The sequence below is a fragment of the Quercus suber genome, unplaced genomic scaffold, assembly GCF_002906115.3.
Source record: "Quercus suber isolate HL8 unplaced genomic scaffold, Cork oak 2.0 scaffold_446, whole genome shotgun sequence".
NCBI lineage: Eukaryota > Viridiplantae > Streptophyta > Magnoliopsida > Fagales > Fagaceae > Quercus > Quercus suber.
Window position 1 is genome coordinate 314,148 of NW_027069897.1, and position 23,323 is coordinate 337,470.

At 35.5% G+C, this 23,323-nt stretch overlaps 2 protein-coding genes across 3 annotated transcripts in view; one reads left to right on the forward strand and one right to left on the reverse strand.

The window, feature by feature from the left end:
- Positions 1-17,771: 17,771 nt before the first annotated feature.
- LOC112034210 (protein HHL1, chloroplastic) lies at positions 17,772-21,133 on the forward strand. Of its 2 annotated transcripts, none has more exons than XM_024067011.2 (6): positions 17,772-18,090; positions 19,199-19,336; positions 19,973-20,059; positions 20,217-20,264; positions 20,513-20,671; positions 20,782-21,133. In XM_024067011.2, exons 1-5 carry the CDS (start codon positions 17,821-17,823, stop codon positions 20,657-20,659), a joined length of 690 nt encoding a protein of 229 aa, XP_023922779.1. In that variant the 5' UTR covers positions 17,772-17,820; the 3' UTR covers positions 20,660-20,671; positions 20,782-21,133. The 2 variants fall into 2 exon arrangements, with proteins under 2 accessions (XP_023922779.1, XP_023922778.1); XM_024067010.2 differs by having other exon boundaries at positions 17,773-18,090; positions 20,513-20,655.
- LOC112034208 (tryptamine 5-hydroxylase) overlaps positions 21,055-23,323 on the reverse strand; it is a 6,394-nt gene continuing 4,125 nt past the window's right edge. The window contains exon 2 of the mRNA XM_024067009.2: positions 21,055-21,866. Within this exon, the coding sequence (XP_023922777.1) occupies positions 21,237-21,866 (630 nt within the window). The 3' untranslated portion in view covers positions 21,055-21,236. The remainder of the gene's footprint in view (positions 21,867-23,323) is intronic.

The window sequence follows — 23,323 nt, forward strand, 5'->3', positions numbered from 1 at the left end:
TGGGATTCCTTTACTTGTAACCGCTTGTTGTGATAATAGTAGATTCTTAGGAGTGATGACCTTAAAACCACCCGGTGGGGTTTTTGTCGTGTAGGTTTTCCTCATTCGTAAACAAATCACCGTGTCAATTTATTTCCCACTGCACACTTAGTTTAATTGGTGATTTGTTTGTGCTATCACACGCTTTGCATGTTAATTTGATTAATTAATGTTAGGTTCTAAGAAATTAGAAACTAATGTATTAGAACTTCATTTTGTAATGTTGGCAAACCATGATCAAAACGTTTTAGTCTTATTTAAACTTGCTCAAAGTATGTTTAAGTGTGAAGTGTGAATCGAGTGTTCTGTAGGATTTACTGTGTAAATCTGTCTAGCTCGATCGATCGAAAATTAGGCTCGATCGATCGAAAGTCGTGCAGATTGTTTTTTTGCAGAATTTTTCAACTCAACCCAAGCCCTTTTGACGTGTAGGGTTTTATATTTTGTCTTAAGTATAAAAAGAAAAACCCTAACCACGTTTTTAGGTTGCTCTTTATGCTGTATATGTGAATCTCTTGTGAGATTTAGAGATGTTTGTCTTCACACATACTTAGGGTTTTCAATCTCAAGATTGATGTCGAGAGTTTCGTGATCAATTCAGTTACAGATTCAAGAGCTTAAAGAAAACACAAGTGGAAGTATTTGTGGTTGCTGTGAATCCAAGAAAGAAGTAGTTTGTGGACTTAAAGTTGTCACGTGGTTATGGTAGTAAGTTTCCTACTCGAGGTAACAATAGGATGTTAATGGTCTAAATAGCTATTGTGTAAACTTCAATTCTTTCATGGTGGATTTGTTTTACCTTAAGGATAGTTAGGTTAAATCCTCCCCAAGTTTTTTACCAGTTTAGTTTTCCCCGGTTATCATATTGTTATGTTCTTTATTTTTCGCACTTTACAATGATTTGATTTATCTGTGTTAACCTAGATCTGTTTAATTTGACTAAGTAATCACTTGCCTAATTTACTAGGTAATTTGGTTGTGTTTTAAGGGGTCTAAAAAAAAACAAGTGGTATCAAAGCAGGTAGCTTTATTATTGTAGATCTTTTGATCTAAGAGCTGATCCTTGACCCCGATTGTCATGGAACACGGACACTCTCTTGTTATTCCATCTCACTTTGATGGGAATAATTATACTCATTGGAAAGTAAGGATAAAAGCATTCCTAAAATCAATTGATAAGAGAGTCTGGAACTTCATTGAATACGGATGGGAGAAGCCCACTACTCCTGTTAGTGAGTGGCAAACTTCTCAGAAAGAAGTAGCAGCATTTAATAACAAAACTATGAATGCTATCTTTAATGTTATTTCTATGGAGGAATTTAAGAAAATCTTTAATTTTGAGATTGCTCATACTACTTGGAATATCCTCTAAACTGTGCATGAAGGCACAAAAGCAGTTAAAATCAATAAATTGCAATAATTAACTACTAGATTTGAAAGCATTAGGATGTCTGATGATGAATCTTTTGATGAATTCTATGCTAAGCTTAATGATATTGTTAATTTTACTTACAATTTGGGTGAAATCTATGATCAACCTAAAATAGTTAAAAAGATTCTCAGATCTTTGACTGAGGATTTTAGACCCAAAGTAACTGTCATCACTGAAAGTAAGGATATGGACTTCATCCATGTTGATGAACTTGTAGGATCTCTTCAGTCTTATAAGTTGAACTTACCTAAGACTAGCAAATTCAAATCAATGGCTCTTAAGTCTGTTGATGATGTTGATGTGAGTGGATTTGATAATGAGCTCTCTGCTACATAAATTGCCTATCTTGCCAAGAACTTTAGAAATTTTCTTAGGAACAATAACAAAAGAGCAAGAAGTAAAAAAATACTGAACCTAGAAATTTTAGGAGGAATGATCCCATTAAAGTGAATAACACTGAAAAACCTAAAGAAAAAGTAGGTCAACCTTCTAATAATTCTATGGGTTAACAATGTTTTGATTGTCAAGGGTATGGTCATGTGAAATCAGAATGTCCTACATTCTTGAGGTCTAAGGGTAAGGCTATGGCTGTAACCCTTAGTGATGATGAAATTTCTGATAATGAGTCTGGTAATGATGAGAATGGAAACTTCATTATTTTCACTACTACTGTTGTAGTTGATAAAAGTGTTACTGTTGAAGAGAACCCTTCTGATGGGGAACTCTTTGAGGATGCAGATTTACAAGAAGCATATAATAAACTTTGCAAAATTGCTACAAAGGATGCTATCAGTGTTGATTTAGGCTTAAAGAAAATTGTATCTCTTAAACTTGATAAGAAAAACTTGCTTGTGAAACTGTTTGATGCTAATGAACTATTGAATAATGTGAAGACTAAGAACATGCTCTTGCTTGATAAAGTTAAGAATTTGGAACTTAAATTATCTATTGCTAGAGAGCAAACTAATAGATCTGCAAGTTCCAAACTTGATCACATGTTGAGCGTTCAAAAGTCTCCCTCTGACAAAATTGGTTTAGGTTTTGTAGAAAGCATCTCTGTGCCTGAACCTTGTTCCACAAACTTTGTTCCTTCTTCTGAGCCCCCTATGAGTGAGGTTGTTAAACCTGTAAAAGTCACACCTCTTAGGAAGATTAGGGTTGATCTTCAAGAATCTAAACCTAAGGCTTCTAACCCTCCTAAGGTAAGTTGCATGATAAGCCTGCATAGGTTTGTCATTTTTGTGAAAAGTCTAGGCACATTCGTCCAAACTATTTCAAGTTGCAATTTGTTAAGTGAGCAAATAAGCCAAAAGTACCTATGCATCAAGCACAAGATCCTATGGTACATATTAGTGAGTTGGTAAAGGTTTTAAACTTTTATTCCAATCCTGGAGTTGCTCATAATTCTAATTTGAAGAATAACTCTAACGCTAGAGTTGCATCTAAAAAATTTTGGATGCAAAAGGCTCAATCTAATTGAGTCTTTCTAACATGGTCCTTGTGCTTCATCGCTCTACTCTTTGTGACCTTTGTTTTTTGTTGTTTTTGCTTTCTTTGTTTTTCTCGGATTTGCATTGCATAACATTCATGCATTTCATTCTAGGTTGTTTTTGTTATTTCTTTTCAATAAAAAACACACAAAAAAAAGGAAGCAAAATGTGTTTTTGCATTATTTTTCTTGGATTTGAAATCAAGGTTGGTCAATTTATTTTTATATAACATGTTTATGTACCTTTTTTAGCTTTGATGAGCTTACTTATTGCACTTTACTAGCTGAAACTTTGTAATGCATGTTGTGTAAGAAGATGTTTATAGTTTTTAATCACATGATCTTGATCTTGAAGTCACATGCCTTTGATTATCGAACTTAAACTTATTGAGAAAAGCATAAATAACCATCTCACCACTGTTTACTAGTCAATCATGAACACCTTAGTGCATATCGTAAGATTTTGTGCTCGAGAAAGTGTAGCACATGCACAAAAAGAACATAAGATGTAGCCTCGGTTTAATTGCTAAAATCGGTGTGTACATTATTGGGCTATAATCACTTTAAATCAAATAAAATTGGTGTGTACATTATCCCGGTTATTATTAATAAGTTCCTGATCAAATAAAATTGGTGTATACATTATGAGGCAAATCAAAAAACTTACATGATTGCAAGCTTTTATTCTAGGAGAAGTGAGAGTTATATGATGCAACTCTTTAGGTGATAGTCTCTTTCAAGTTTATGTGATAACTTTTGTAGAAGTTGTGCTTGATTACTATTCACATATCACCTCACATGTATCTCAAGTTTTTGCTAGTTGCACACACTATATAATTTACTCTTTGCAAAACTTTATTCATGTTATTGTGTGTGATTTTGGTTTGGTCAACCAAGGTTGAAGAATTCCTTGATTTTTATGCAAAATATGTTTGAAATTTAAGAATTTAAAGATAATTGATTGTAAATTTTTTTTGGGAAATCTGGGTTTAAAACAAGTGTTTTTTGAAAAGCATTTCATCTCACACTCATGCATTTTATTCATAAAATACTATGCTTTGAGGAGTATTTTGCATAAAATTGCTTTGTTTTTCAAAAAATTGATTTTTCCAGAATTTCGATTGATCAAACCTGTTTCTCAACTGATCGAAATTGCAATTAAAATTTTGATTTGGTTCTGTCTATTTTGATTGGTACTCGATCACTGTTGGATCAATCGAAGGTATTTTCGATCGATCGAATCTAATTTTCGATCAATCGAAAATTGCATAGAGAGTTTTTTAAAACTTTGAGTTTTCACGTGTTCAGTCACTTTCAAACTTTTTCAAAATACTTTTCTTTCTCTCTTGGATCGGTCAAGGCTTCCAATCAAGTTTTTTTGTCATTTTCCCTCCAATTTTTTGCAAGGTTTTTCTCATCTAAGGGCGGTAAGACCTTTTTGCCCTTCCTTTTTCATTTATTTTCATGTTTCATGCATTATTTCATGCATTGTTGGGTAAATTTCGAACCTAATGGATTTGGGATTTCTGTTGATTTAAGCCTTTTCTTTGGAAATTGATCAATGGGTTTTTGTTGTAGAACACTATAAAATTGATTTTTGTGTCTTAATTTGATCAATTTGATGATTTGGGAAAATTTTGAAATTATAGGGCTTGTAACTACCCGAATTGGGGATTTTGTTCAATTGTACTTAATTTGATGAAATTGGCTTGTTAGATTGATTAATTTGATCATTATTTTGTGTTATCTATCCTGTGTGATGATCGATTTGGTTAATTTGTTGGTTTCTTGAAAGTGGGTTTTCAAAATTTGGGGTTTTTGGTGTAAACTCTATGCTCAAACCAATTTTATGAATTTTAAGTCAAATTGAACTTATTCTTGCTGCGTTAGAGCATGCATCATATGTTGATATTGTTCATGCATCATATAGAATTGCTATTTTCTATATTTTTGTACTAACTTGCCGTTTGCCCTTGATTTTTCTATTTTCTTCCTCTGTTTCTTCTATCTATCCTTGTGATCCTTAGCATCATGGTTAGGAAAACTAGAGCTTATAGGACCCCCTCTTCTTCCTTTGCTCCTTCCTTTGAGAGTGATAGATTTCTAAGTAAGAAACATCAGGAGACCTATAAGAAGTTAAACCTTGTTAGGAATATTTGGGTTGAGAGGAAGGTAGTTCTAGATGAGCTCGATCTTGAAATTAGGAGAAACTTTAAGCGTAGGGGCTAGTTACAATTGATGGATATTTCTCATCCACCTCCAGCTACCCTGATTAGAGATTTCTACTCGAACCTCTCTATCCACTCATATGATTCCAATACTCAAGTGAAGATTAGATACAGGGTGAAAAGTACACCATTACTTCTTCAGTAGTGGCTGATGCTCTTGGGGTACTACTGGTCTAACATCCTGTCTATCTGTATGATGAGTCTCCACCCCTTGATGATATCATGTCATACATCTATCGAATCACTTCTATCTGATCCTCGAATCACTTCTACTGAGTTGACTGAGATTCACTATCTTTTCTTTCGGATTGCTTGTCATTCTTTGTAACTACCCTAAGGTTTGAGGAAATGCCAAACACGTTCACAACTTGTTAAAAATAGCCAATTTAATCCTTCAACACAAACAGTGTTAACATCCACCGTTAATAACAAAGTGTTACTCTCTCACCTCTTTTCTTTTTCTTAGTATCACGGTACTCTCTTTCTCTCTCAATTTTTGTCTTTCCAAATATGACTCTCTTTCTCTTTTCTTTTTCACAATCTCATCTAACACTCTTTCCCTCTCAATTTTATTTGCCTTTGGTTGTCTAAATCTTGCCGATGATGGATGATGGATCCGCTTCCTTTCTCATCTCTCTATTTCAGTGTGGAGATCTTGTGATGGTAGGACTAGATTTGGGTTTGGCTAACATGGGTATCAACAATTTTAATGTTTTCTTGGTGGTTGATGGCAATTTTGTGGTGGATTTTGGAGCATAGATGGTGTGATTGGGTTTTCTTTGGTTTCTTTATGGAGGAGAAAAGGGCTTGTTTTTTAAGGAGCTTTTTCTTTTTCTTTTTCTTTTTGTTTTCTCGGCTTCCAAACATTACATGGAGAAGATGAGGCTTTTTCTATGGATTTTCCTTTTGATTTTCTAATCTTTTCTCTTTGATTTTCTCGACTACCAAATAGAAAGTAGCAAAGTAATCACCCTTTTTGTTTTTTTTTTTTTTTTTTTTTTGAAAAAAAAAGTGTTAGGACATATGTGAATCATGTTAGGAACATATGTCAATATTTTATGTAATTAGCTAATCTTTTAACAAAATGCACTTTACTTGTAATTGAGTAGATCTAAGATGTGTTTAATACTTCAAGGAATAAAGTTTCAAGTTCAAGTATTGAAGCCATGCAAGTCTGTCCAAGAAACAAGTAAAGAAGTGCTGGATTTTAAAGCTCGACAGCTAGCTCAATAGCTAGTATCTATCGAGGTTTAAAAAGCTATTTTAGCCCAATGCTCAACAACTTCTTGATAGATAAGCTATCTGTCGAGATTTATGAAAAATAGATTTTTAGTTTTGATTTTCATCAAATCCGTGAGTACATGTTTAGGCTTTCTTTTCTCACAATCCTAAACATATATAAGGATTTTTTTAAGAGCCGTCAAAGGTTGCGCAAGTTTGAAGCAAAGTTTTGTCTATGCAAATTGTGACCGGAGACAGAGTTTGCCCTAATTCATCTTTCTCTTGAAGAAGCTGCTTTGTTTGTACACCATAGGGTTTTGTAACCAAAGAGTTCGTGATCTTCATCATGTGATAAACTAAAAAACTTTGCAGCCAACATCTTTCTCAAGTTGGTGAGTAAGCCGTGTACCGAAATCTGCACATCGATTGGTTAGTCACGTACTAGGAGCCATGCATTAAGAGGAGAGATTGTCACTACAAACAAGTCCAATTGGGTATTGGGGTAAGGGTTCAACTGTAGGTTGGTATAAGGTACTGGGATCCCTTTACTTGTAACCGTTTGTTTTGATAATAGTGGATTCTCGAGAGTGGTGACTTTAAAATCACCCGGTGGGATTTTTACCATGTAGGTTTTTCCCATTTGTAAACAAATCATCATGTCAATTTAATTTTCGCTACATTTAGTTATTTAGTGATTTGTTTGTACTACCACGCGTATTGCATGCAAATTGAATTAATTAATTAACTTGGCTAATTAATTTGTTAATTCATCACAAGGGGTCAATACATTCTTGGCCTATTAAATGGTATCAGAGCAGGCACAGTCTGATTAGGTTTTAATCTTTGTGTGTGATCCATTGACCCTTGTTGTCATGGCTGCAACCGACTTAAATAGATCTATGTTTTCAAATATATCTTGTTTTTCTAATCTCTACTTTTTAAATTGTATTAGAAAATGCAAATCTAAAAGTTATTTGAATTCTATTATGATGACTGTTGGAAAATATCTCAGCATGACAAAGAAGAAACTAGACTATCTCAAAATGAAAATGAGCAAAGAAGTTCGTCTGAGAAGAGTGAAAGTTAAAGGCTTTATTCATAGAAGGCAGATGACAGAAAACACCATTCCCACTTATCTTTCATCTAAGCACGATGTGTGCTTTATGTGACAGCAGCTGCTCAAGACACATGACTAGAGACCAATCTCTCTTCAAAGTTTTCAAGTCTAAGAAATGTGGTAATGTCACTTTTAGTGATGGGAGCAAATCACAGATTAAAGGAAAGGGAATCATCTCTCTACCTAGACTGCCAGATATTGCAAATGTTCTATATGTAAAAGGTCTAAGAGTGAACCTTTTGAGTATAAGTCAGATATGTGATCAAGATTTCAAGGTACTATTCTCAAAAGGGAAATGTCTTGTCATCGATAAGTATGGGAAGAAACTTATAAGTGGTGTTCGTACTCTAGACAATTGTCATGGCTTGGTTCCTGATGTTAATATTGTGTGCAATAGCATTCATTTATCTAATAAAGATCAATGGCACCAAAGGATGAGACATGCTAGTTACAAACATCTTTCAATTGTATCTAAGCATGAGTCAATTTTGGGGATACCGAAGCTCAATAAAGTGAACAATGTGGTGTGTGGACCATGTCAGCTTGGAAAATAGACAAAAGCTAATTATCCAGGCACTCAGACATCCGCTACATCTAGACCATTGGAGCTACTACATCTAGAGCTCATGGGTCCAACCAGAACCGAGTCTTTTGGTGGAAAGAGATACATCATGGTTGTGGTAGATGACTTCACTACGTACACTTGGGTTATTCTCCTACGATCCAAGTCTGAAGCTCCTAAGCACATTGAAGCCTTGTGCACAAGATTGCAGTATGAGAAGAGCTTGAAGATTGATTGAATTCGAAGTAATCATGGTAAAGAATTCTAGAACTCATACATGGAGTCCTTTTGCACGAGATCAGGTATATCTCAAGAATTCTCTGCTCCTATTACTCCTCAGCAAAATGATATAGTAAAAAGAAAAAACAGGGTTATTCAAGAGATGGCTAGAGCCATGTTGCACATCAAGGATATGGCCAGAAACTTATGGGGAGAAGCCGTTAATACTGCATGTCATACGGTTAATAATGTGTATTTTAGACCCAGTACCAAGAAGACTCCATATGAGTTATGGAAGGAAAAAAAGCCAAATGTTACATACTTTAGAATTTTTGGAAGTACTTGTTTCATTCTCAAGAATAGAGAGAATGTGGAGAAATTTGACTCCTGAAGCGATGAATGAATATTTCTAAGATACTCCTCTACAAGCAAGGCTTATTGGGTATACAACAAAAGAACCACGAAGGTAATAGAAACTGTGAATGTTGTTATTGATGAGTCTTCAGAATCAAGTTATGAGAAATTAAGTGAGGAAATCCCCAACGAAATTCTTCCTCCCGAGCCCAAGGAAGTTCAAGAAATTGTTGAACAAGAGCCCGCATCTCCAAGTACTCCAAATGTTGTAGAAGATTCAGCAAACATATCTACTTCACCTGATTCTAAAACCCATGAAAAGAAAGGACCTTCCTCTAAGATCAAATTGAATCATCCTCCATAAATTATTGTGGGAAACATAAATGAACTTACACTAAAGAAGCGTACTGTTGATAAATGTGTTGTTAACTTTGTGTCTTATTCTTGTTACTTGTCACAAGTTAAACCCACAAAATTTGAGGAAGCTCTTTAGGATGAAAGCTGGGTTGAAGCTATGCATGATGAACTGCTTTAGTTTTAGAGGAATGATGTCTAGACTCTAGTACCTATATTAGAGGGTGAGCACATCATCGGTACAAAGTGGATATTCCGCGATAAGACTGATGAGAAAGGTAATGTGATCTGCAATAAGGCTCATCTTGTAGCTCAAGGATACTCTCAAATGGAATGAGTAGACAATGATAAGACATTTACTCCAGTAGCCCGTATAGAGTCCATCAGAATTCTCCTAACTTTAGCATGTCACTTGAAGTTTAAATTTTACCAAATGGATGTAAAGACTGCTTTCTTGAATGGTTTCCTTAAAGAAGATGTCTATGTAGCTCAACCAAAAGGATTTATTGATCCACACTTCTTGGATCATGTGTTGTACCTCAAGAAGACACTTTATGGTTTAAAACAAACTCCCAGAACATGGTATGATCGACTCACACAATACTTAATGTCACATGGGTTCACAAGAGGAAAAGCTGATTAAACTCTCTTCATCAAAAAAGAAGATGGTCAGTTGATAGGTACTCAAGTCTATGTTGATGATATCATTTTTAGGTTGACTAAGGATGAACTTGCTCACAATTCTCAAAACTTATGTAGGCCAAGTTCGAGATAAGCATGATTGAAGAGTTGACTCACTTCCTTGGTTTTCAGATTCGTCAACAAGATTTAGGTATATTCCTATCTCAATCTAAATACACTAAAATCTTGTGAAAAAGTTTGGTTTGGAACCTGTTAGTTCTGTTAGAACCCCTATGAGTCTAAATGTTAAACTCACTGTTGATTTGTTGGGCAAAAGTGTTGACCATCTCTTTATAGAAGCATGATAGGTAGTCTTCTTTACCTTACTGCTAGTAAACTTGACATTAGTTACAGTGTATAAGTGTGTGCTAGATATCAAGCTAATCCCAAAGAGTCTCATATGATTGCTTTGAAAAGAATCATAAAATATGTCAAAACTACTGCCAACTCTGGTGTGGGGTATAGCAAGGACACAAATGATGTCTTAGCTGGGTATTCTGACACAAACTGGGCTAGAAATGCTGATAATAGAAAGAGTATTTCGGATAGTTGTTTCTATGTGGGTAATAATCTTATCTCCTGGATGAGCAAAAAGAAGAATTTCATCTCTTTATCCACTGCAAAGGCTGAATACATAGCTGCCGATAGTTGCTGCACCCAACTTCTATGGATGCAAAAACTCCTCCTTGATTATGGTATTCGTCAAGAACATCTTTCTATTTATTGTGACAATACTAGTGCCATAAACATCTCTAAGAATCCTATTTAACATTCTCGAACTAGATACATAGAGATTCGACATCACTTCATTCGAAAGCTTGTTGAAGATGGTACTCTTACTCTTGAGTTCATTCATACTGATGATCAAAAGGCTGATTTGTTCACCAAACCTCTTGATAGCAAACAGTTTGAATTCTTTCGCCAAAACATTGGTGTTATTTCCATGGATTGATCTCCTCCTCTCCTTCTCCTTCCTCATGCATTTGCATCTAGTTTTATGCATTTCTTTGTTTAACATGTTTTTGTTTGTTTATTTTTCAATTTTGCTTTATTTTTTTTTTCATATAAAAATAAAAATAAAAATAATTGAAAAATCAGAAAAATACAAAAACTCTGTGTGTGTGTGTGTGTGTGTACTTTGGTACTTGTATACCTTGGATGGCAATTGAAACAAAGTTTTCTAAACTTTGTATCTTTTGTAGCTTAGATGAGCATCTCTATGCACAACTAAGCAAGTGAGCTTTATAACTCGTGTTTGTGATGAGTAAGATTAAGTAATCTCTTGTACTTAACACTCATATCACTCTTTTTACGGGAAGGACTAGAAAATCCTAAGAGAAATGCATAAATAACCATCTTACAACTATTGCCCGTCAATCATGAAATGACATCTGTATACTTCAATATAGTAAAAGTGTAATGTCAACAGCTTAACATAATTGGGTATTTCTTTTCTATCTCTTATATGTCGATGCATGATATTCTTAACAAAAGAAAATATGCAAAGAAAAATAAAAAGCAAAAAGAATCAAAATGCTTTATATATGATTGCAAACATGTCTTCTAGGAGATGTGAAAGTTATAGGAAGTACCTCGAAGGTGATAGTCTCCATTAAATAGTTATAATTGTGTGTGAGTTAAAGTGATTTTCTCATATCTCAAATCGTCATAACATGTAAACACTTATGTAATCTTGCTTTGTCTTTCACACACAATACGCAATATTCTTTGCTACTCTTGATACATGTGCAAATACAATGTGATTTGGCCATCACAAAGAATACATGTGTTAATATATGCTCACTAGACTGTCTTGACTTGTTTTTTAAATATAAAATTGGTCAGACTCATTGTGTTTGTGTTTGTGTGTGTGTGTGTGTGCGCGCGCGTGTGTGTTTTAGATTTATGTGCTTGACATTTTTCTTGTTGAGAGATGATTTTGAGAGCTTAAAATGTTGTTTGGATCATTGGTTGTAAAACATACTTGATTACATTCATATCTGTGTTTCTCTCTTCTCAAAAAATTATTTTTAAGCAATCTCGACAGTTGTTCAACACCTCTCGACAGTTAGGCTATCTATCGAGACCCTTCAGCTACTTTTTATCGTATTCTCGACAGCTTCTCAATAACTACTCGATCCATCGAGGAAGTTTCTGACCTCTTGATAGCTACCTTGATCCATCGAGATCCTTTAGCTGTGGACACCTCTCAATTTGTCGAGTTTTATGACTTTTCTATATAAAGGATCTGCATGATTTCTATCTCATTTCTCCCCGATCTCTCTCGATAGAAAAGGTTCCCTCCCTCTTCCAAACACCGCAAACCCAACCTTTTCAACTTCCTCACTCTTTCTTTGGTCTCTTCCTTGCATTCTTCATCTGGTATGATTCTCACTCTTTATCATACATTTCATGCATTTTTTACCTAACTGTTGGGGTTGTTGAACATATTTAGGGTTTTTCAAAATTGATGAATTTATCTCAAATCTTTGGGATAGGTATTTGTTTAAATGATTTGAAATCATGATGCATTGCATCTCATGAACATTTTAACTATAGATGTGTGCTATATATGTTGAATTGTTGTGTGCTATTAGGTTTGGATTGGGCTGAGCGCATGATGTTTTTAAATTTGCATGTCACATGTTCATGCATTTTCATGCATACGTACCTTCAATTCTTCATATTTTTATATATTATTTTGTTGGTTCTTTTCTGATTGTCTCTCTCTCTCTCTCTCTCTCTCTCTCTCTCTCTCTCTCTCTCTTTCTCTCTCTTTCTTGCGTTAGTCTGCTCTATGGCACCTAAACGCAAATCCACTCCGTCCCAAAACCCTCTTCATTCTTGGGCATCCACTTCTTCTTCTGATACTACTCCTTCTCACGTACGGTTCCGTGATGATAAATCCTGAGAGGACTTTTCAGAGGACTTTTCTAGACGAGGCATTCATTCGGAATGCCAAGTCATCCTATCAGATTTTTTCGATACTAACCTTCCTACTGTCATCTACAATTAGGGTTGGGAGTCAATGTGCAGCGCCCCGATCACTTGTCCCTTCGTGATTATATAGGAGTTTTACTCCAATATGCACGAATTTGACCATTCTATACCTCAATTTATCACTCGCATTCGAGGTATGCGCTTCATAGTCACTCCGTGTATTGTATTCGAGGTGCTACATGTTCCTAGGATAGCACATTATGACTACCCTGTTTGTGATCGTCTAAAGACGAACTATCGTCTCTTTTTTGTGAGACACCCTCATCTTAAGGTGAGCATCAAAACACCCTTTGCTTGGGCTTTGCAAAATTTCGAGACTCCTTAACATGATGATGACATTTATTCTTCATCCTTTGTCTCACTATAACTCTATCATAGAGCCTCGTGCTCGATTTTTGTTATCCCTTTTAGAGGGCATCTTTATCGACTTCCCTTCTCACTTCATACTCTCCCTTACAGATGTCTATAAGGATACAACGACTCATGATAAGCTCATTTTTCCTTCCGCTATCACGAGGTTTCTTTGCCATTTTTTCGTCTTCTATCCAGAGTCTACACACTTTTCTGTCATGTGTGCCATAGACGCTGCTACTGTATGACAGAGCGAGGCTCAGCTTCAACCAAGGTGGCCACAGACTAAGACAGCAGCTCATCCAGCTTCTTCAACTCCTTCCACCTCCACTCCTTCATCTTCTGCAGGTGGAGTCACTCTCAAGGCCATCATGGGATAGCTTGTGTGCATGGATGCTTGCCTTGACACTATTAGTGATGAGTTATGTCAAGTGAACACCTGTGTTAGTCGTATCGCATGACAACAGGCTATTATAAGTGGTTTCACTATTGCTTCTTCTCCATCTCCATTGGCTTCCGAGGATGAGAGTGATGATGGCTCCGGCAGTGATAATGCTGATGAGGACGATGGTGCTAGCACCCAGTGATGATGAGATGTCTACTTGATGTATTGACCCTTTGTCAATTGTGACAAAAAGGGGAAGTAGTTTTGATATGAGAGTAGTCATACACATAGGGGGAGGGTTAGCATAGGAGATTTTTTTGTGATAGGGGGAGTGTTTATGAGGGATGTAGTGAGGACTTTTTGTATCTTTTCTTTTCTTTCTTTTTTAGATACATTATTTTTGTACATCGATCTTGTGACCACTTAGTGATAGTAAACCTTGTACTTATGTTGATATATATATATATATATATATATATTAAGGTTGTTATTACTTTCTTTCACCTATATTTACATGTGTTGTTTCTTTTCTCTCTTTATGCACATGATTCTTATATATTGTATGCAATTTTTTATTTTTATTTCACATTAAGATGCCATGATGAGTTTTGTTTAATATGTTTCAGAAATACAAGTTGTCAAAGTCTTCTTGCCATAAACTCTCTTCTTGTAAAATTTTTCAAAAGCTTGTGTTATGATAGATTTTATTGTATTCAACAAATGAATATGAGTTGAATGATTTATGACTTCTCTCATATATTCATTTGTTTGTTGTGGTTTTGTCATGGATTGCCAAATTGGGAGATTGTTAGGATATATGTGAATCATGTAGGAACATATGTCAATATTTTATGTAATTAGCTAATCCTTTGACAATACGCACTTTACTTGTAATTAGGTAGATCTATGATGTATTTAATACTTCAAGGAACAAAGTTTCAAGTTCAAGTATTAAAGCCATGCAAGTCTATTCAAGAAACAAGTAAAAAAGTGTTGGATTTTAAAACTCGATAGCTAGCTCGACAAGTAGTATCTATCGAGATTTAAAAGGCTGTTCTAGCCCGATGCTCGACAGCTTCTCGATAGATAAGCTATCTGTCAAGATTTATTAAAAAAAGATTTTAAGTTCTGATTTTCATCCGATCCGTGGATATATAATCAGGCTTTCTTTTCTCACAACCCTAAACATATATAAGGATTTTTTGAGGGCCGTTAATGATTGCGCGAGTGTGAAGCAAAGTTTTGTTCATCTTATTGTGACCGGAGACAAAATTTGCCCTAATTCATCTTTCTCTTAAAGAAGCTGCTGTGCTTGTACACTGTAGGATTTTGTAACCAAGGAGTTTCATGACCTTTATTGTGTGATAAACTGAAGAATTTTGTAGCCAACATCTTTCTCAAGTTGGTGAGTAAGCTGCGTATTGGGATCCGCACATCAATTGGTTAGTCATGTACTAGGAGCTATGCATTAAAAGGAGAGATTGTCACTATAAAACAAGTCCAATTAGATATTAAGGTAAGGGTTCAACTGTAAGTTAGTATAAGGTACTGAGATTCCTTTACTTGTAACCGCTTATTTTGATAATAGTGGATTCTCGAGAGTGGTGACCTTAAAATCACTTGGTGGGGTTTTTGCCGTGTAGGTTTTCCTCATTCGTAAATAAGTCATCGTGTCAATTTAATTTTCGCTGCATTTAGTTATTTGGTGATTTATTTGTGCTACCACACATATTGCATGCCAATTGAATTAATTAATTAATTTGGCTAATTAATTTGTTAATTCATCACAAGCGGTCAATATATTCTTAGTCTATCAAAAAGAACAAAAAAAAGAATTTTTAAAGAAAGGTTTGTTATTAACGGTGGATGTTAACACCATTTGTGTTGAAGGATTAAATTGGCCATTTTTTACAAGTTGTGGATGTGTTTGGTGTTTCCTCAAATCTCAGGGTAGTTTTCTTTAATTTACCCTATTAGTTGAAAGTGTGGGGCTTTCTTTTATTTAATGGTCTTAAGAGCTGACTTAATCGCCTATATGCTAGAGTCGGCCTTAAATATTATATAAATTGTATGATAAAGATTTTGGTTTGTGTTATTAAAATTAATATAGGCAATCTACCTTGGCTCACCACTCTTCCGATCAAGAGCTTCTTCAAAGGACTTTAAGTTTCTCCAGGAAAAGCTTGAGAGCAAGCTCATGGGGTGGAGAAGCAGATGTCTATCCTGGGCTGGCAGAAGTACTCTCATCAAGTCAGTGGCTCATGCCTTGCCTAATTACACTATGTCCGCTTTTAGTGTTCCTAATAATATTTGTGATAAGCTGGACACGTTGACCCGAAGATTCTGGTGGAAACCTAGAGAACCGGAGGGAAGATTTCTAGCATGGAGATCATGGGATAAGCTATGCCAACCCAAATGCAAAGGAGGCCTAGGATTTAGAAAGGCCAAAGATTTCAACAGCGCTTTTACTAGCCAAGCTTGCATGGATGATTGCCTCTAACAGAGATAGCCTATGCATGAATTTGCTAAAGGCCAAATACAAAGTCAAGCATAACTGGCTTCGCACAGAGCCCTCCAAGTCAGCTTCTCATACTTGGAAAGCCATAGAAAATGCCAAAGCAATCATTCGACGGGGAGCTTGCTATTTGATTGGGGATGGGTCTTCAGTGAGTGTTTGGGAGGATCCTTGGGTCCCTTGGATTCAAGGTTTCTCACCTAAACCAAGAGAAGATGATTTTTCTCAAATTCCAATGCTGGTATCCCAACTAATTAACGATGAACTTCGCTATTGGAATGCAGCTTTGGTTAATGAGATCTTTGACACTGAGTCAGCAAGAGCCATTTTGTCAATTTCCCTCCCTGTCCAACCCCGTCCTGACAAGCTCATTTGGGTGCTTGATCCAAAAGGTAGGTTCACTGTTAAATCAGCCTACAGAGCTACCACTCAGAGGGATGAGCCATCTCCTATCCCCCAGTCACTGTGGAAGAAGATTTGGAAGTTTAATGCCCCGGAGAGAATCAAAATGTTCCTTTGGAGGATAGCAGTAGATGTCCTACCTACCAGAGAGAATCTTTCTAAAAGGGTGGAAATAACTGACTGTAAGTGTATCCTGTGTGGTGAAGAGTCCGATACTTTACCCCATGTTTTCTTCGGGTGCCCAGTTGCTAGAGCTTTGTGGTTTGCATGTTGTTGGGGTTTTAGAACAGATGAAGTGTTGATTAACTCAAATCAAGACATTATAAAAATGGTGCTTGAGCCCCCAGACACAGTGTGCCCAGACATGGATAATTGGATCATCTCCTTGATCATATCTTTCATACTGGAAGAAATATGGTGCACTCGTAACTATGTCTTGCAAAATGGCGGGCTTGCTGACGTCAGTAGCTCTGTGCAGGCTATCTTTAATAGAATCATTCCTATCTAGCTTTGTTCCCTTCAGCTACCCCATCTCTACTTCCCCGCATCCACAGGACTTGGGCTCCTCCCCCTTCTAATATGATTAAGATCAACACTGATGCTGCTTTCTCACCATCCAAAGCTGCCTTGGCCGTTGTTGCTCGTAATCACCAAGGCGAGGTGATCAAAGCATGGACAAAGCTAAGTCATCTTGGCTCTCCTCTCATTGCTGAAGCTGCTGCAATCCAGTGGGCTGTCCAGTTAGCTATTTCTGAAAGCTGGAGTCATGTGATTTTAGAAGGTGACTCAAAAATTTGTTTTGACTCAATTGCAGGCAAGTACCAGTCCATGGATTGGTCCATCTCTACTATTACTGATAATATTCGTAGTTTAGCTTTGTCGTTTGCTGTTTGCTCTTTTAGTTGGATCGATAGAAGTTGTAATGGCGCAGCTCATGCTGCTGCCAAGTTAACTTTAGTTTCTTCCTCTTCTTTTTGTTGTAATAACGGCAATCTTCCGGCTGCTATACAGTCAGCTTGTAAGGTCGATTGCCCCTCTCTTGTTTTCCTTTTTTAGTTTAATACAACTATCGCAGTTTTATCAAAAAAAAATATAGGCAAAGTAATTCTAATATAGAAAAAAATTATCTTATGAGTCCATTTGGAAAAAAAAAAAAAAATTTGTGAGAGAGGTCGTGACCATGTGACCATAATATTATAGATCATACATTCAGCTCCTATGGGAATGGGGAAGGGCACCAATGACATGGTCCCTAATGGGACTGTATAATAGTTGAGGCCTTATCATCTGCCACGTGAATGAATGATAATGCTCCGTGTGTCTCACCCCATTCCCTGAGACATCTCTGAGCGCGTGTGGATAAGAGTCCTCGGACAATGTTGATGAGTTGTCCCCCTATCCACCGCGCAATACAAAAAGAACCCCATTGAGCAAAGACACACACAGAAACTGTGAGTAAAGTGAACAAAAAATGGAAGTGAGCATGTCTCTGAACGCGCTGGTTCGGGTTCCCTTATCGAATTCTAGTACACACGAAGATGTGTTAGTGAAGCATTCACTGTTCTCTTCTAGGACTGTGACTCAGAAGCCTCAGCAGAGGCAGAGGCGCATATTGGTGGTTGAAGCAAAAGGCAAGAGAGGAATGCAAGCTCGTCAGTTTCAGAAAACTCCACCACCTTCCTTGCCTAAGATTGAAGATGATGGCAACCCCAGATTTGTCATCTTCATCCGTATAGCTAATGTGTGTTCTCTTTATCTTAATCTTTCCTTCTTCTTCTTTTTGATGTTGGATAGAGAAAGCTATAAGCTTGGTTTTGTTTGATTGATGCCTGACATGCTCAATTGAGTGGAAGTTATTGTTTTTGAAGTCTCATTTTGAATATAATTCTGGGTTTCGAGTTTACTGGCTTTTCCTTTCTCTGAGTAACCAAACAGAGCATGCCTGCATGATTCTATTGTTGTTGTATGTTCGTCAGATTTTTCATTACTCTAATGGATTCATTGAAGGTTCTTTAAATTTTAAATCCACCAGCTGGGTTCTTAACTTGCTGAGGCCTGCAGTTGGGGTTAATTTCATTACGATTGCATTTGGATTTGAGAATATATAATCAAGGAATTTGAGAAAAAAAAAAATTACTAGTATAAATTGCTTGATATAAATTTAACAACACATGTTGATGTGAACTTTGAAGATTTTAGTTAGACAAAAACACTTATGATATACTGATGTTATGGATTTGAAATGACATCTTATGCCTAGTTATTTCAAATGTACATATTGATAAAGCTCAAATTCCTCTGTAAACTTCATCAATAGAAAACAATTTGACATTTCATACTGTTTTTCAAACTAAAAATTGAAATCCATTTCTTTCTCTTTATGTACTTCTATCCAAACGAACTATGAATTTGATATATTTTTTGTCTTTTAAGATCTTATTCTCGGTTTCTTACACTCTGGTGGATTGTGTGTTTGCCAATTTGTTTGATTTGTTGACAGTAGTCATCTGTATAATTTATTTTTCTCTGTAAACAAACAATACTAATTTCCTTACTCTATCTTCCTTCCGATACTTCATTATAGTACTTTTCTCCATGTAACATGATTTTGACCGTAAAATTATCCATATGTAATCAAGGTTGTCCTAGTGGGTTTTGGTAATTTAGTTATTTTCCCCCTCTGCCCATCCTCTAGTCATTGGCCATCGATTTTTGGTCATTGTTTTGATATTATTTACATTTTGAATAAATTTTCGTCTGTCTCTATTATAATATTTTTTTTCAATTGGAATTATAGGACATATCCAGTGAGCATATATCAAAATTCAGATTCTTGCTATTTTGTACAGGTTTATCTTTGGTATCCGCTTAGTCTTATAACAGGAGGAACCACTGCCAAAATCATGGTTGCAGCTAAGGATAACTTTCTAGGGAAATACATCTACAAAGATACACTTGATAGAAATCTCGCAGCAGTTATTTACCGTGTAAGTTCTGTTTTCACTGAGATCTTATCTCTAAATTGCTACTAGCCATTGGATTCAAAAGTTAACTGTTCAGGAAAACATAATGGTGTTTTTTTTCTTTTTCCTTTTTTTTTTTTTTTTTTGGGTGTGTGTGTTTGTGTGAGTGGAAAGAGAAGGGAAGGAGGGGGTATGCGTATCATATACTTTCTTATCTTTTCTCTTGTTATTCCTGATTATTAACCATTGATATAAGCATTTTAATCAAGAGAAGAATTCAAATGCCTCTGTAGTTTGTACATGGTGAAGCTTGCAAAATTTGTATCATGTCTAATTTATTGTTAATTGCAACAATCTGCAGTGATGCACCCAAAAACAACTCACACACGCCAATGTTACACACTTTGGAATGTTTTTTGTGTTTGGAAATTTGCAATTCTGAGTTGAGATCTTTGCTACCTCTGCTGCCAAAATTGACTCTGATAAAAAAATTATTCAGCTAACCAAATATGAATTTTAGTTTGACAATTGTATCTCATAATTGATATTGTTAGGCAAACAATTTCATGGAGTGCGCGCCACATTTTCTTCTATAGTAACTCTCAAGTCAATTTCCTTCTAATTTTCTCCCTACTGACCACTGATGTATGATTGAAATAGGATGAGAAAGAGATACAGAAGACAGCATTTAAGCAGTATCGTGTGTTGCGAACAGCTACTGAGTTCAGATATGGCTACAAACTAGTGGTAAATATGCCTATAGCTCTACGCTATATTATATGGTCTCTACGATTTACGACATACATATGTAACTACATAATTACATACATGTGTTTTGCACAAGTTTGTCAAAAACAATTCTGCCATCCTTTTGTCTCAAGTTGTAGGAGTGCTGAATATGCAGGAAAATGGCAATTTGAGAGCTGCTCTTTCTACCACTGATGTTATTGAGGTGAGGATTGGTGTTTTCCTTTTTCCAGTTATATTATTGTCCCTAACTTAATTTTCGAATTTAGAGCATCAAATAAATTGTCAAGCAACTTAAGATCTGTGCTAGTGGACTACAATCTACAATGAGTTCAGTTAGAATCTAAATACAGTGATGATCTACAATACCATTTGCAAAGTTCTTTTTTCAAGTCAGATCTGACCTTTTGTGGATTCTGAAGTATCTTTTATAATTCTGGATCAAATTTTCAGCTGCCAACAGAAGATCAGCTCAAAACAGTTCTTGATAAAGTGAAAGACTTTTTTGGGGACGCAAAAGAATCCTTTGGGAAGCTGACAGCTCTGAATTCAACCACAACAGAGTCGTCAGAGGAAAAGCAAAAAGAGGCGGCCAAGTGAGTTTAATTAAAAGTAACGTCTCTATTATGGTCATGCATAGGTTTAATTAGCTGAAGCTTTTGGTTCTTCTCTCAGACATGAGTCCTTTCAACGCTTTACAACTATAATAATTTTGTTACCAGGGTAAAAGGCTGAAGGAGAATGCACCACTTGCTTTCACTACCAGGCTTAAAGGCTGAAGGTGAAGACACCATTTGCATGACACATCACATTGGTTATTGGTTCTGTGAGTTCCACAATCCTGCAGCTTTCGCAGACCTGTGCACTACAAGGTGGTGTAACAAAAATTTAAAGCCCGGTATTGTTTATAGTATTGTTTAAATGCAAATTAGGCTGTTTTGAATCATATATGACATACCTCATAATGTTTTCAACTTTTTGGAGTTCGGTTGAACTACCTTGTGGGAAACTGGCAGCTTGGTGAAAATGCTGCTTTTTAATAGTTTGATAAAAGAGTGGGGATTATTGGGTGTATTTTAGTACAAGGAACTTAAATAAAACACTCGGCTGAGTCTAGGAACCACAAGAAATTTACAAAATAGACATTCTTGGGAGTACAGTAAGATACTGCGAAGTATCATCTGCCCTTGAACTCATACTGCTTATTGGCTGTGGGGACAAGAACAATGGCAGTCTTTTTTCTTGTGGCAAGCCCAAAAATCTCACCAAGGTCCATATCATCTGCACCAACCCCTTGAGGTAATGCCCAATCAAAATGATACAAGAGGCGAGCCAATGCAATCTCCACAGTGGCTAATCCAAAAGAATAACCCGGACAGCCTCTCCTGCCTCCACCAAATGGTAGAAACCTGAAATCTTGATCCTTAACCTCAATGTTTTTGTTTATGAACCTCTCAGGATTGTATTCCAAAGGATTTTCCCATGACGTTGGATCCCTTCCAATTGCGTAGGTGTTGATTAGAACCCTAGTTTTTGCAGCTATTTCATACCCATCCAGATTGCATTTCTCCATGGATTCTCGGGGAACCAGGAGAGGGACTGGTGGGTGCAATCGCATTGTCTCTTTTATCACAGCTTTCAGATAATGAAGGTGTTGAAGATGGCTTTCTTCAACTTTTCCTAGGCTGGATGCTACATTTCGAACTTCATCCTGTGCTTTTTTCATTACCATGGGATGTCTCGCTAGTTCTGTCATTGTCCATTCTAGTGTTGCTGATGATGTATCAGTACCGGCAACAAACATGTCCTAAAAACAAAAGAAGTTTGCATTGGATGAGGCCTACTACACTCCTATTGCTACATGAACAAAAACAAACAAGCTTAGAACAACTCATTGGAAGAAAATACTTTTGTAGGATTCCTTGAAAAGCATGTAAAAATTTCATTTTTTGGGGGGAGGGGGGGGGGCGCCTTTCTAAAACTTGTTTCAGTTTTTAGATTTTTTTGAAAATACGTGTAGGTGAAAAAGTATGTATAAATACGTATAATGTTGTTTAAAAATTGAAAATATGTGTTTGAACTCACGTATCAAAAATGAGCTATTTTTCAAAAAGTATTATTTGGAAAAATGTCTCATTTTCCTATATTCGGTAGTGACCTCAAAATAAAAGATATTTGTTTTCAATAATTTCTATATTGCCTCTTCACTTCCCTTATTTAACATGGCATGAGATAAAGTTTTTTTGGAGAATTTTAGCAAAAAATAATCTCCATAAAATAAGTCATATTTTTTATAGATTTTTCATTAGCCAAAGATGGTATTCTTTGGACTTATTTTTTCTGATACCAAACATAAGAAAGTAGAGGAAACTATCTTTACTTTTTTTTTCAACAGAGATTTTTTTTTTTTTTTTTTTTTTGACAAATGACTTATTTTATGAAAAACGAACTAATTTTTTTTTTTCTAGAAAACTAATTCTTTTTCATATAAAATAGCAAAAAATGATTGATATTGTTTGGCTAGCATGAAAAATCAATATTTCTTATAATTCTATAAGTAGAAGCTTTTATTCACGAGAATAAACACCAAATAAAATAAAATCATATGCACAATTTGGGAGTTTCAAATTAAGAAACAAACTTTGAATTTAGAATCTTCGCAAAATTAAGTGGGAAACAATTTATTTGATCAAAAAAATAAATAAATCAATGGTGATTTAACATTAAATTGATGGTAAACGATATTCAACAATCGATTTGTGGAGAGAGAGGGAGAGAGCAGTTATCATTGGGAGAATAGTTTGTGGCAATTTTATTTATAGTTGTCTGTTGCCTTTGTAACTTTTAAAAATTTTAAATAAATAATAAAAAATTCTCACTTTGAAATTGAAAAATGTGTTTTTGCTCTATTGGACTTATTTTCCATTGATGTGCATTTAGAAGTAGAAAAGGTTTTCCAACGAAATAAAATTGGGAAATTAAGGATATTATTTTCAATTCTATAAAAAATTGTTAACTATTTTTCCCCAGCATGTGTGTTCATAATTAGTAAAATAGTAGTGTTACTTACAAGTACTATAAGTTTTACTATATTAAAAACTGATATGTCACTAATCATATAAAAGCAATTCTAATATTCATTTATGAGGTGGTTGACGTTCATCAATCACATTCATTGTTACATTATTTTGTGAGTTTTAACTTTTATGTAATAAAACTTGTAATATTTTTAACTTTTTTCTTGGGAAATGACATTATTAATTC

Bases quoted from the DNA above. Each gene is read 5' to 3' on its own strand.
- LOC112034210 (XM_024067010.2), top strand. From the start codon at position 17,821: ATGGAAGTGAGCATGTCTCTGAACGCGCTGGTTCGGGTTCCCTTATCG. The intron at 18,091-19,198 runs GTGTGTTCTCTT...TATTTTGTACAG, and splicing joins TCTTCATCCGTATAGCTAAT to GTTTATCTTTGGTATCCGCT. The intron at 20,265-20,512 runs GTGAGGATTGGT...TCAAATTTTCAG, and splicing joins CTACCACTGATGTTATTGAG to CTGCCAACAGAAGATCAGCT.